At 35.6% G+C, this 14,615-nt stretch overlaps 3 protein-coding genes across 3 annotated transcripts; 1 reads left to right on the forward strand and 2 right to left on the reverse strand.

The window, feature by feature from the left end:
• Window positions 1-2,514: 2,514 nt before the first annotated feature.
• On the reverse strand, window positions 2,515-4,439 carry LOC18010466 (serpin-ZX). The gene is made up of 2 exons (XM_006393468.2): window positions 3,983-4,439; window positions 2,515-3,475 (listed from the first exon to the last, which is right to left on the reverse strand). Exons 1-2 carry the CDS (start codon window positions 4,370-4,372, stop codon window positions 2,687-2,689), a joined length of 1,179 nt encoding a protein of 392 aa, XP_006393530.1. The 5' UTR covers window positions 4,373-4,439; the 3' UTR covers window positions 2,515-2,686.
• Window positions 4,440-5,179: 740 nt separating this feature from the next.
• Window positions 5,180-7,449, reverse strand: LOC18010441. Its single transcript, XM_006393469.2, has 3 exons — window positions 7,169-7,449; window positions 6,766-7,083; window positions 5,180-6,128 (listed from the first exon to the last, which is right to left on the reverse strand). The coding sequence occupies exons 1-3, from the start codon at window positions 7,295-7,297 to the stop codon at window positions 5,379-5,381; spliced, it is 1,197 nt and encodes a 398-aa protein (XP_006393531.1). The 5' UTR covers window positions 7,298-7,449; the 3' UTR covers window positions 5,180-5,378.
• Window positions 7,450-11,881: 4,432 nt separating this feature from the next.
• Window positions 11,882-12,664, forward strand: LOC112083020. The gene has a single exon (XM_024150741.1). It carries the CDS (start codon window positions 11,882-11,884, stop codon window positions 12,662-12,664), a length of 783 nt encoding a protein of 260 aa, XP_024006509.1.
• The last annotated feature ends 1,951 nt before the right edge of the window (window positions 12,665-14,615 follow it).

The raw sequence follows: 14,615 nt of genomic DNA on the forward strand, positions 1-14,615 counted from the left end.
GAAAAAATAATTTAAAAATCCAAACTCTACAGTTATGAGATTTTTATTTTATTTAAATTTCTTTCCAAAATAGTTACTTACTTCCATGATTTTAGTTGTATTATTTCGAATTTTTAAAGTTAATAAGATTTATTATTCCCTTCATTTGGTTACAAATTTTAGCTAAAGTTGCGAAGTTTTATGCATAAGAGAAACGTATTGGTAAATTTTACAAGTACTTTCGAATAATTTGTTGCATCAGAGAAATACGACTTTTTACAAAACAAAAATTCCTTAGTCATCATTAGTCATTACAACTAAAAATATTTTTTTCTCTAAATATGTTGTATTCATTTTCTTGACTCCTTTTAAAGGGATATTATTTAGACTTTTGAGCATACAAATAAGTTTGATTACAACAGAACAAGAATTTGTCAAGATTTAAAATAGGAAGGCAACATACAAACTAAAAAGATTTGTAATCCAAATGCAGGCTATAAACAAAGAGATTATCATTCACTTTTAGTTCCATAACTTTATGTTGTTGACTTCCTGATATTCATTAAGCTTTTCAGAGATTATGTAGTTGATCTTTTTTTGTTTTCTCAAATTACATTTGATTTTTTGTTGGATTATCTTCATCAATAATCAATAGAATAAAAATAAATAATGGTTTATTCTCTCTCACTAAAATCAAAGCAGAAGAATTTTAACCCAAAAAAAAATAAAAAAGATAAGAAGTTTATTGTTTCTAAGAGTTTTTTGTATTGTATTTAATGATTTATGACTTTTGTGTTTTCTAAACAAATTAAAAATCAATAAAATAAATTATAAATTATTTTGTAAATCTGATGTGTCAAAATAATAGATGCTGATGTGTCAAGATTGTGAGACACAACCCAACTTTTATATAATAGATACTCAAGAGTAAAACCAGATTAGTTAATACATTTTACAAGGAAAGATTATAATGTCTATGATTTACTGGGTTCGTGTAATATAAAAATTGAGTGTGTTACCATTAGATGTATTTTTAAGTTATATAATGTCCAAAAATGAACTTTTGTATTTTAATTACCAAAAGACACATTTTTTTCTAATTGGAAGAGACAAATGACTGTTTTAACATTTTTGCCTACTTATCTATATTATTTATTTATTTAATATTATATTAATATCACACATCCTCCAATAATTGTTTGTTGTTATTTATCTATTATTTAAAAAATAATCGAATAATTATTTTGACACTATAAATTATATAATTTTGTTTTTAATACTTTTATACCCATTTTATATTTTTTAACTTAATTTCTTTTGTCGTATAGTGATAAACACATATGTATTCATATAGTAGCGTCTACGTAGACACAAATATATGTATATCTATGTAATTATATAGATATATATACATATACGTATCCATATAATAGCATACACATAAACACAAATATATATGCATATCCACGTACATAGAGTATAAATAGATGTAACTATATAGATACACATATATATTTATATGCATATCCACATGTATATATTATAGATAGATGTAACTATATAAATATACGTGCATATTTACATGAATATCCATATAGATATAGTTGCATACATATTGGGTGGATCCCGTGCAATTTAGTGTATGGAAACTGATGAATTAAGACGGGTTTTATGCAATTTAGTGTGTGGAAGCTGAAGAGTGAATTTAAGTAGGTCATATATTTTTAATATTTTTCAGTAAGTAAATAAAAGGTAAAGGAAAAAGAAAGACAAAAAAATCCAAAAATGGGAGCAAAATAAGATAAGTACACCATCTCAAAAAAGTACATTTTTGGGCAATTACACTTTTTAAAAATACACCTAATGATAATATTCTCTATAAAAATTATATAATTTGTTGTATAAGTGACTAATCTGAAAAAGTAATATATATACTTGGTTAAAATTGTCATATTTCCACAAGATTATATATATCTTTATCGGTAAACAAATTCTGCATCTATTCGTCCGGTTTGGTGGTGAGATAAGTCTTGGGTCAGTTAATCCATCACGGTTCGAACAGTATGCAGTGAAACAATAATAAGTTTTCACATACATGTATGTGTGTATGTACATATATACATCCATCTGAACACTAATCAAGGTACTCTTAAAGACTTTTTTCATTTTTTTTTTCTATTCTATAACTATTTCCTTTTTTCTTTGTTTGTCGTAAGATAACCATTTTAAAAAATCCTAATATCGATTATTTTTATTTCAAATGTGCTTTTAGTAAGTGACTAATAATAAACCTGATTGGTAAACAAATTCCATAATTCCGCTAGTGTATAGATATTTGATGAAACCTCCTTGTCCGCAACTATTCGACCAGTTCTGTGTTGGGATAATTCATGGGTCAGTAATTACCCACCAGGGTTCGAATAGCATGCACTGAAACAAATAAGAGTCTTCATCTCCACACGTATATGTATGTATGTGTGTGTGTGTGACCTCAAGTGAGGTATTCTAAAATACCTTTTTTAACGTATTGTTGAGGAGCCGAAAAGGAAATTACATTAAAGAGAAATGTACAATAGAAAGGATGTTTTTATTAATTATTACACACATCAAAGTGAACAAAAGATGTCGTAGAAAGATCCACATATCACTCATAAGTCATAATGACACTCAATTTATTGATTACTCTCAGTAAGAAACCAGATTAGTGTTAATTCAACGGATCAATGACCTGACCAATGAACAGAATCACTCCTGTTATGTTCTCCTTAACCACAAGCAGAAACGGATGGTCTGCAACAAAATCTATCTCCTCTTCTTCCATAACCAAAGCTCTTAGTTTTATAACTCCAGCTGATGCAGCAGCAGCTTCTGTTCCTTCTTCATTCACTTCGATACACGCTTTATGAAAAACGCTCGATACAGATAGATTCTTACCCATCTCTGGTGATTCAACCATCTCAGTTAAACCGTCTTGACCCGAGAACGGCGAAGTAAGCCCCAATCCTTTCAAAACATCAGAAGCTTCGAACCCGAAAGAGAATTTAAACTTGGGAATCTTAAATTCACCGACCTTGACTTGTCTTCGTGGAATGTGGTCGTCCAAGAACCCAGGAGTAGAGACTATTTTCTCAAGAAGATCAGACAAGCCGTTGCTTGAATCGGGAAGATACATGTACATGGAGAATTGTCTCTTGTCCTGTCCTTGTAAGTAAGGAAGTCCCAAGACTTTGAAACCATCGTAAGCGCTTACGTACTGTTTCTTCTTGCTGGTCATGAACGGTGCAGTCACTTTGGTGGTACCGTCAAGAAGGTGAAAGTCGCCGTCTTTCGTTAGCGACTCGTCGAATTTTTCGTTCCATGTTCCTTTGAAGTATAATGCATTTGCGAATATCAGTTTGGTCATACTGTCTGCTGATCCTTCTGGTAGAACCTCAGCGATCAGACCATTTGTCTCCTTTTCAGCCCATGAATTCACCTCAGCAATCACTTCCACAGCCTTCAAATAAAACCATCAACAATAAAGCTAAATTATCAAAATCAATCACAAGCAAAGCAAAGATGCATAAATCATAATCATCAAGTGGATGAGTGAAACAGCAGCTTAAACATTGATCTTAGGAGAAACAATAGAGATGATACAGATCCTCAAAGGTCAAATTAAGAGCACACCAAATCCACATTTTGACTATTGATTCACAATTCCTCAAGGTCAAACTATGAGCACAACAATTTCACATTTTGACTATTGATTCACAAATCCACAAGGTCAAATTAAGAACACAGCAAATCCACAATATGGCCACTGATTCACAAATCTAAGTCTCAATGTTCTAAAACCCACATTTTGGCCTTTGATTCACAAATCTTAGTCTCGATGTTCTAAAACCCTAATATTAATCAAATGGCGTGATAAGAGTTAGATTAGGTTTTCACAATCCCAATCAAGAAATCGAAATCTAGAAAGCGAAAGTTTTTTTCGAGAATCTCAGGAATTGAGAACTACCTTGGTATGAAAATCTGCTTCATTGGAAGCAGCTTTGTATGAATCATCCAAGAGCTTCTTGAAGGATGGCTTGAATGAGAGAGACTTATCGATCCAGACGCCATTAGCCGCTGAGAGTTTCGGGCTACCGTTAGCGCTTCCGTCGGCGAGGACGGCGGAGACGATATCGGAGGAGAATGTGTTGAGCTGATCGATTGAAGCGAAGTTAAGGAAAGAGAGGATCTGGTCCTTACTGGCGCCGGTGGATCCGGCGGCGATTATGCTGAGGACGACGTTGATCGACGCCGGAGAGAAGATGACGTTGGAGTTCTTAGAGACGGTGGTGATTACGTGCTTGGCGAGGTTCATGGAGACTTGGTTTTGCATCGAGATTGATTCTCGCACGTCCATTTTCGCCGGAGGAGGTGACTGGTCGTTGATTAACTTACTGGGGAAGGAGACGACGATTGAGAGATATTTATTTAGAAAGAGAATAATTATATGATTGAAAAATTAAAAATGATTTGTGAAATGACATGTCGGCAAAAGAAAATATGAAAAAGAGAATTACACGCACCGCACGCGTCGAAGCGCCAAGCGAAGAAGATGACACATAAGGCAAATGGAAAATGAACAGTTGACAAAATATTTTGAATTTTTCTTTTTTGAGAACTGACAAAATATATAAAGATTATGAAGAGCTAAGAATTTTATTATGAACAAAGTTTATTGTGAATCTGTGCTTTGCTTATAAATGACTTGATGTGTTACCTCTCGTTGCAAGCAATGATTAAAACAAGTGTACATATATTTAAGAATTTTAATCAAAATTTCTTTAGTCTTTGATGAAAAAAGACCTCAACTAAAATAATAATTTGGGAATAATATTTTTCTGGAAGTAAAAAATCGGTCGACTTCTTTCAAATTTGACATAATTCAACTAAGTGGACAATTCGGTTCACCATTTGGTTAAAAATCATGAACAACATACAATTCGTACTATGGTATAGTTTTGGTTCGTGTTATACAATTTTAGTTTGGTCAATTATATTTCGGTATGGATACAATTCGGTTAAGTCGAACATTTAACAAGAAAAATTTCGGTATGGTTTAGTTTGGTTTTCCCGGTTAAGAATTCCGATTTGAATTTGAGTTAAGGCTGATGAAAAAAAGCTCAAAAAGCAAAACTGGTTCATCCAATGATTCTTAACAACACGATTTACCAATTTTCGTGGTAAATATTCTTTTATAACTAACCCGAAGTATATATATACAAGGGAGAGTAAATACAGTTCATCAAAATGATGGTAACTCTCAGTTTTAAAAGATTATCAAAACGTAAAGAAAGAAAAAACAAAAGGGCTTTGAAGACAAAACCTGCTTTCATATATATACTTACAAAGTGTTCATGTTGCGTCTACCATTTGACGTCGAGTGTTAAAGCTTCTTGAGGAACAAGTATTGATGGGAACTTAGTGAATGACATATTAGACATCAAACTGCTCCATGCTTCTGTATCCACTTCAATGAAAGGCACCACTTTTCTCATCCCAACTGCTTTCAACTTATCACCTTCGACTTTCGCAGCTACTTCGAACCAAACCCGTTCGATCTTCGGTTTCGTTCTCCACTCTAATCTTTTACTTGTCACACTCTCGTTGCTTCCAATTCTTCTCTCGATCTCTAACTGAAACCGTACCATGCCTGATGCTTTTAACTTAGCTGTCATAGAGCTTACCGTTTCCGCGTTTCCCTTGTTCCCTAAAGAGCTTAAAACTCTTTCCAACTTCTTAATCTTCAAGCCAAGAAGATCAGTCGAAAGATGATTCTGCTTGTAAGTGTGAGCTTTATGATAACATTTCTCTGGAAGTAACTGGATTGCCTCGTTGGTTAAGTAAGAAGTCTTGATTCGGGAATCTTTATATGGAGTCCTAAAGGCAACCAGTGAAGCTGATCCATCGATTTGTATGGGAGGCAGTGGCACGCACACAGAGCCACCCAGAGACGACCATAAACAACTTCTTTCGTTCATATCTACAGGTTCTACAGAAGCAGCGAATCTTCGATTTGATGAGTGGAAAAGTGAGACTGTCTGAGCTTTCCTTATTTCTACTGAGATTCCTTCACTGACTAGGACTCGTTTTAAACCGTTGTGTGAGATGTTCATCTGTAAACAAATCATAAAACTTGAATCATCAGTGACAGGTTCAAAACCTTGAAAGGAACTTTCAGACTTAAGCAAGAGGTTTTTAGGATTTCTCATACTCGAAATGTAGATAAACACTGACACTGTCTGGGTTTTAGGTTCGAACACACACAAACCCAACTCTTCCTGTAAAAGTTATTCATAACTTTCTGTACTTTTGGCATCTTGAAAGAACAGTATAACAGAGTTTTCAATGTAAATCCAATGTAACAGGAGCAAGCTAAAGTGCTAGCTGCTAAACATCTGCTCGAAGAACAAGACTTAAGTTTTTAGGATTTTTCACATACTCTTTCAGATTTAAGCAAAGTAGAGGTTTTTAGGATTTATCATACTCAAAATGTAGACAACCACTGACACTGTCTGGTTTTAGATTCGAACACACAAAAACCTAGTCCTCCTGGAAAAGTTAATCATAACTTTCTCTACATTTTGCATCTTGAAGGAACACGATAACAGAGTTTCAATGTAACAGGAGCAAGCTATTGTACTAAGAGAGCACATACTTTCATTAGAACATCCCATTTGAGCAATCAAAAGATCATTACCATCAGTGTAACCTAGAACAATTTGGTCATAAAGCAGTAAGAGAGACTCATACCGGCAAGGCAAGCGAGAGAAGGTTATCTTCTCCGGCGACTCGCAGTTCAAGTGGACCTTTCAACACGATCGGATCAAGAACTTTACTCGAATTGACTTCCCGGACCACCTCCATCAACTCCACCTGCTTTCCTCCGCCGCTTCTTCTCCAATCGGTCACTTCGTCAGGGAAGACGAAAACGAATCTGCTCTTCCCTAATCGGATCCGGATCTCGAAACTCCGGCCAGTACCTACACGAAGCTTCTTGACTTCCAATTTCGAAAATCTAACCTCCGTTAGATTCCACTTCTGCCTCACCGATATCTCCTTCAACACATCCTACAAGTGGCGAGAGATTAATCAGACGATGAAGATAAGAATATCGCCGGAGACGAAGAAGATTGATTGATTGATTGACTTTTACCTGTAAAATCGGCGTTGCGGTGATGGTGGATTCGTCCGGCTGCGAAGGATCGAGAGCTACGGCTAGTGTAAGGGCTTGGATGAAGAGGGAGAGTACGACGGAGAAAGGAGAACGGAGCATCGTCTTCATTAGTCCGTTAGATTTACGCCGGCGTCACCGTTACCGTCACCGTCAGTGACCGTCTCGTGCGTCTCTGTAGAGGAATGCCGATGAAGCCCATTGAAGTTTGCCGATAATAAAATTGTTTTATTGATGTGGCTGCTGGTCTCACATGAAAAATGAACCTGCCTGTTTCTACCAATTATTTAAGACCAAACTTTTAAATGTATTTTTTTTCGTTAATCTTATTCTAGTGTCTTCGATTTTTTTTTATCTTTTGACCACTATTATAAATTTTTAAAAATAGAAAAAACAATTACTCAAAGTTAATAACTAGTAACACATGATAAATTAAATGATAAGATTTTAAAACATATTTTACTGATTTTTATTATATTTTTTAACAAATTTTATTAAAAATGAAATTTTATAATTGGATCTTAATCCTAGTAAAAAAAATTATATAGATTATTAAAAAATTACAATTTATAAAAAAAAAATGTATTTCAATTTAGCATATCATAAAAAATTAAATAATAAAAAATATAAATTTACAACCAAAATTTTTTTGGGGTTCTTTCACATATGACCCATAAATTGGAGTCAAATGCAAATGTAACCTCTTTTTTTTTCCCTCTTCAATATTAGCCAATTTCTCCCTACTATCTCCCTAAACCCACATATAATAACATAAATGCCATTATGTTTATAATTATCGATTTTTTAAGAAAATTTGAAAAAGACATAATCATCCTAAGATATATTAAGTATTCACGAAAATGTCATCATCTTCAATTTCGCCAACTACCATTACCAACCAAAATTGAAGCTCTTAAGGCTTGCCCATCCGCATTTGAAGCTCTAAATGCTTATTTTGCCGCTCAAAACATTATTCTATCTTCAAATTTCTCTCCAGTTTCATCTAAAAATCTCTTTCTTGGTCGACATTGATATGTTTGAATTCGCAAATCATATATTTTGTGCGATTCTTGGATAACCAAGTTCTGGGCTGGTTTGCTTTTCGTGTGTTTCAAAAATTCTGAACTTGTGTCAAAGTTAATCGAGTTCAAATTGGAAGGAGGTAAACATCTAATTCTTTTCTTTAACATTGGGCTATGTTTCGCGAAAGTAGACTTTTTTTAAAGTCTGCTAGTCAACGCAAAAAGTTAGATTTGCAATTGACCTTTTTGGTATTTTTTTGAAAGTAGACTTCTTTGTAAGTCTGCGAATTTTCATTTGAATACAAAAAAACAACGTGTAGACTTCTATTTCAGTCTGCGGAAAAGCGAGGATAGTTTTGCAATTGACCGGAAAATATTATACTTTGACTTTTTCTGCAGACTTCGTTGAGACGTCTGAGAAAGAGAAGTTTGACCTGAAAGGTTATTTTTGCATTTAACCAAGATGTTGACCGCCTTTGACTGTTCCAGCAGACTGCTATTAATTTAATTCAGAATTGGTCAAATGCAAAAATAACCTTTCAGCAGACTTATAGCAGACTTATTTTATAAGTCTGCTGACAGCAGATTTCTTTTGAAGTCTGCTACGAAAGTCAAACATTTGGTCAATTGCAGAAATAACCTGAAACAGACTTCGATTATAGTGTAGACTTCTTCTGATGACTTCACAACAACAGAAGACTTCTTGCCTCTTACAGCAGACTTCAAAAGAAGTCTGTTGTAAAAGTCAAACGTTTGGTCAACTGCAGAAATAACCTTTTTCTGATGCAGATTTTATAGAGAAGTCTACTACGAAAGTCAAACATTTGGTCAATTGCAAAAGTAACCCTGTCTTTTTGGCAGACTTCTTCGTGAAATATACCTAGTGGAGTTTTGCTGGAAGTCTGCATTTTTTTCATTTTTAAAAAGCAATTTTTTAAAACTTTGTGTGATGAATTTTTTTTTTTAATTTTTATTCTTGTTGTCTAGGTATATTTCCTTCACTTATATTAATTTGGTATGCTTATGTGTTATACATTAATAGTTATGATTTTCTAGATTTGAAAGATAATTAGCACATATCAGCAGACTGAGCAGTCTGCTAGTGAAGTCTGCTTGGCGAAGGAGAATAACACAGAAGACTACACTTGAAGTCTGCCTAATTATTTTAACAAAAAATTCGTTTTCGAATTAATGGTATATGTTAAAATATATTTCTTGTTTGGACATGTTGATTTGCCTTTTTTTGTTACATATACGTGAGTTTGACGTTGATATGTGTTATAATTAGAAAGTGATGAATTTTCTTGAATGTTTAGACTTTTAGCCGATTATAGCAGATGCCAACTCTATGTTACTTGGAAAACACGGTTACTTATGTGGTTTACCTTTTTTGCAGATGCCGACTCAGTTGCCTATTGTATTTGGAGAATGGGTTATGGGTGCTCAGTCGTGACATTTTGTGGTGGATAATCGCAAAGGAGGGAGGTTGGTCTTCTTGAATGATGATTGTACACATGGAGAACTCGTAGCTATGACTCTAGATGATTACATGCTGGATGGAAATACGGAAAGCGTGTCTATCACTTATGCATTGCCAGATTCAATGTTAGCAAACATGGCTCCAGATACCCCTCCTATGCATAGTACAAATGATAGACAAGTACAGAGCTTGATTGGGTTGAGTAAGACATTATACGTCTTTGTGTATCTACTCGCAAGGACCATGATGGACGTACTGGTGGTGTTGATGCTGCTGATGGGTGTTCTGTTGAAGGTGGTAATCAAACTACAGAGGAAGGTGAAGATGAAAATGTTGATGAGTATGATGATGATGAGATAAACGAGGACATCAAAAATGATCCAGTAAAGGAGGAAGACGGTACTGACTCTGAGGATCAGGACTACAACCAATATGGGAAAATGAAGGATGAGGATTCAAATTCTGATTCAGAGGGTGAGTGGATTGAAGAACCGGTTAAGGCTCCTCAAAGAGGATATGAAAGAAATTGGGTTGACAAAATAAAAGTAAACGGAAGTTTTGCTACAAAAGACGAGTTGATTTCAGAGATCAGGTTGACGACTGTTATGTTGAAGTTTGCATTCAGAGCTATAAGTCATCGAAACGTCTGTTTGTTGCTAAATGTGTTATTAAAGGATGCCTATGGAGAGTTAGAGCAGCTGTAAAGAACGAAGCAAAGACGTTTTGGGTCACAAAATATGTCAAAACTCATACCTGTTCTGTTTTAGATCGGTTGGCTCACCGAAAGCATACGACTCCAAGATACATTGGGAAGTTATTTATAGAGCGTGTGGGAATAATTGATGGGATTACTGCGCAACACATCAAAGATTCAATGCAGGTGATGTTTGAACTGAAAATAGACTACACAACTTCATATAGAGCTTTGATGTATGCACAAGAATGTGTGAGGGAAATCCGGAGGATGGATATAGCCGACTGCCTTCTTATTTGCATCTGATCGCTGAAGCAAATCCGGGTACAGTAAAACCTCTATAAATTAATAATGTTGGGACCATGAAATTTTATTAATTTATCATGATATTAATTTATCTATAAATTAATAATAATTTTGTTTTCGTCTATAATTTTCTAAAATTTTCTTTCAAATACTGTTATATTTAAGAATTTAAGCGAATATCTTATTAAAATTATGATTAATAAACATAGTTATCATAACAAAATAGTTTTTAATAGCATATTAATTTGTATATTAAAAATATACATGTTTAAAAGTTTAAAATTTATAAGAAATCTTGGCTATTATAAAAAATGAAATTGAAAACAATACTACAATACATTTGTAATCATTTACGTGTAAGAAAATCAATTATCACATTAATTTTTTTTTTCACAAATTTGAATGTATATCGAAAAACAACAATAAAAGATATAGATGTAATAAATAAAAGATGAACACCAATGAAATTTCAACTTTTAGTAAAAAAAAATACGTTAGTCATATTTTAGTATAGTATATTATATATTTGCATAAATTTGTATAATTATTAATTTATATTTTTGTTGGGACCATATATTTACATAGGGGTTTCAAAAAAAATTATTATCTTATTATCTTATGGAATTTGATGAAATTTTACATTGGCCCGACTTGGAACCGGCAAAATTTATTATTTTATAGTGATTATTAATTTATAAAGTATTAATTTATAGAGGTTTTACTGTACTATAACTGCCCTTGAATGCGACAGTCAGAATAGGTTCAAATACCTATTCTTAGCCTTCAGAGCCTCCATAACTGGTTTTCAATATCTCAGACGGGTCATTGTTGTCGATGGGTGTCATCTGACTAGAAAGTATGAAGGGACTCTGCTAGTGGCGACAGCACAAGATGGTAACTTCCAGATATTTCTATTAGTTTTTGGAATAGTGGACTCTAAGAATGATTATGCATGGGAATGGTTTTTTAGAAAATTGCGGGAGTGTTTTACAGACGAATATCCGTTGGTGATAGTTTCAGACCGGCATCATTCCATTAAGAAGGCATGTGAGACTGTTTTACCATGGGTAACACGCGGGATATGCTATTATCATCTGCAGCACAATATTGTCACTAAGTTTAAGGGGAAGCATCTTATGTACTTGGTCAAACGTGTTGTGTATGCATATACAGTACATGATTTTAACCGGTATATGGACGAGATAAGGCATATAAAACCCGACTTTGCAACGTACCTGGAGGAGGCAGGCATTCAGTTGTGGTCAAGAGTTCACTTTCCGGGTGATATATACAATATAAAGACGAGCAACATCGTAGAGTCTATCAACTCCGCTCTCAAACGAGCACGGGGATTTCCCATAGTATTCCTGTTGGAGTACTTACGGGAGAAGCTAACAAAGTGGTTTTGTAAAAGGCGGGAAGATGCTTTGAGTCTTAAAACCATCCATACTCGGGGAGTTGAATATTTGTTGGCAATTCGTTCACATTATGCTGATAATTTGACGGTTGAAGGCATAGATGGTTGGCGATTCAATGTGAAAGGAGGATCACATAACTGTGTCGTTGATTTGGAACTTCGAAAGTGTGGGTGTGGCGTGTATGATATTGAGAAAATACCTTGCTCTCATGTTATAGCCGTTTCAGATGCAATGCATATGCATCTGGCCACTCTTGTATGCCCGACATACTACAAAGATTACTTGTATGCAGCGTACTCGCATAATATATATCCTCCAAGCATTGCAATGAAAACCGATGAAACAACACAATGTCTACCTCCGGAAGTCCGACGTAAAAAAGGCAGGCAAAAGAAGTCAAGATGGCAAACTTGGCTGGAAATTTCGAGACATAGGCAGAAGAAACCCCGTAAGATCCACAAGCAGTACAGTTGTTCGAAATGTCACCAACCAGGACATACCAGACCGAATTGTGTAAGTGTTATGTTACCTCATACGTTTAAGGGTTACATTGGTTGAAGTTAATTTCCTCTGTTTTTGCAGACATGGAAGTTAGGATAACAGGGGGCTACCTATAATAGCAGATTTACACTGAAGACTACACATGAAAGTCTACTAACGTAGTCTGCCCAAGAAGTCTGTAGACCAGGTAAGGTAGATCATATTGAAATATGTCTGTTTCATGTCTATGTACGATCATTCTTAATTATTGTTATAAACTATGCGATATAAGAAGATATGATTAGGCTACCCTTAGAGTACGTGAATTATCACAAAAGCCACACTAGTCTATTACAAGCGTTTAGGCTAACAAAAGATACAACCACACCATTGTTTATAATATTACCAAACAAACCGAAATTAGTTAGGAAATTACAGTTAAATAAGAGAACAACAATTCTGGCAGGTTAACCAAAAACTTCCAACCATACCACACCCAACGAGAGTCCTTTCTCTTACAGTACAGAATATACATAGTTGGACATATCACTTACCTTCGTATACGTCCAACCATGGATAATCATACTTCTCTTCGCCGGTTACTCCTGTCTCGTCAAATATCTCAGCTGCCATCTTGTCTCAGATGTTTTTAATGTTTGCATCACACAAGGTCTTAGGAAATGGCATCTCTAGAGCATGGCATTCGAGGTACTTTAGGCAGTAAACACCACAGTCACCGCTTTGTCTGTTTTGTGGGATCAATGGCCCTTGATTCGCTCCCACGTGAATGGATCATAAGTCAGATTGATCCGGTCTTCAGCAGGGGCACATTCACGGAGTATGTAGGGAACCAAGACGGTAATCGGAGTCACAGCAGCCTCAATCTGAAGATCCAATGCATGAGTATTCGCATGGCTGTCCCAAATGACAATATGCTTCATCGGAATAGAAATCCACATTACCACCCAGTGATCACCAGTGATGTGTAACATCGAGTACATGTCATCCACATCATACCCCCACGTCTTGTTACTAACGCAGTAAGTTGGCGCTGCGCCAGTGTAGTACTCGAACAAGCCAGCGGGAAGGAGCTTGCCTGAACCATCAGGGTTGGCGTGAGAGTCCAAGAACTCCTGGTACTTGTGCCTCCACATCGTAGCAAAGTACAGAATATACATAGTTGGACATATCACTTACCTTCGTATACGTCCAACCATGGATAATCATACTTCTCTTCGCCGGTTACTCCTGTCTCGTCAAATATCTCAGCTGCCATCTTGTCTCAGATGTTTTTAATGTTTGCATCACACAAGGTCTTAGGAAATGGCAACTCTAGAGCATGGCATTCAAGGTACTTTAGGCAGTAAACACCACAGTCACCGATTTGTCTGTTTTGTGGGATCAAATGGCCCTTGATTCGCTCCCACGTGAATGGATCATAAGTCAAATTGATCCGGTCTTCAGTAGGGGCACATTCACGGAGTATATAGGGAACCAAGACGGTAATCGGAGTCACAGCAGCCTCAATCTGAAGATCCGATGCATGAGTATTCGCATGGCTGTCCCAAATGACAATATGCTTCATCGGAATAGAAATCCACATTGCCACCCAGTGATCACCAGGGATGTGTAACATCGAGTACATGTCATCCACATCATACCCCCACGTCTTGTTACTAACGCAGTAAGTTGGTGCTGCGCCAGTGTAGTACTCGAACGAGCCAGCGTGAAGGAGCTTGCCTGAACCATCAGGGTTGGCGTGAGAGTCCAAGAACTCCTGGTACTTGTGCCTCCACATCGTAGCAAAGTAAGAGTCAAGGAAGGTTATCCTGTCCGACCTAAACCACTCAGGATGCTTTGTAAATCGCAGTCTGAGTAGGTTAATCCCAGCTTCCATGTGCTGCATATTCAATGAAAACAATTATTCAAGAAGAGAGAAATATGTTGTGGTCATATCATATATATACTTGCGTAACTTACAGTGTCTGCTAGCCATTTTTTAGGGACTCTCAGAATGTTGTACCAGTCC

The sequence above is a fragment of the Eutrema salsugineum genome, unplaced genomic scaffold (genome assembly GCF_000478725.1).
Source record: "Eutrema salsugineum unplaced genomic scaffold, Eutsalg1_0 scaffold_7, whole genome shotgun sequence".
NCBI lineage: Eukaryota > Viridiplantae > Streptophyta > Magnoliopsida > Brassicales > Brassicaceae > Eutrema > Eutrema salsugineum.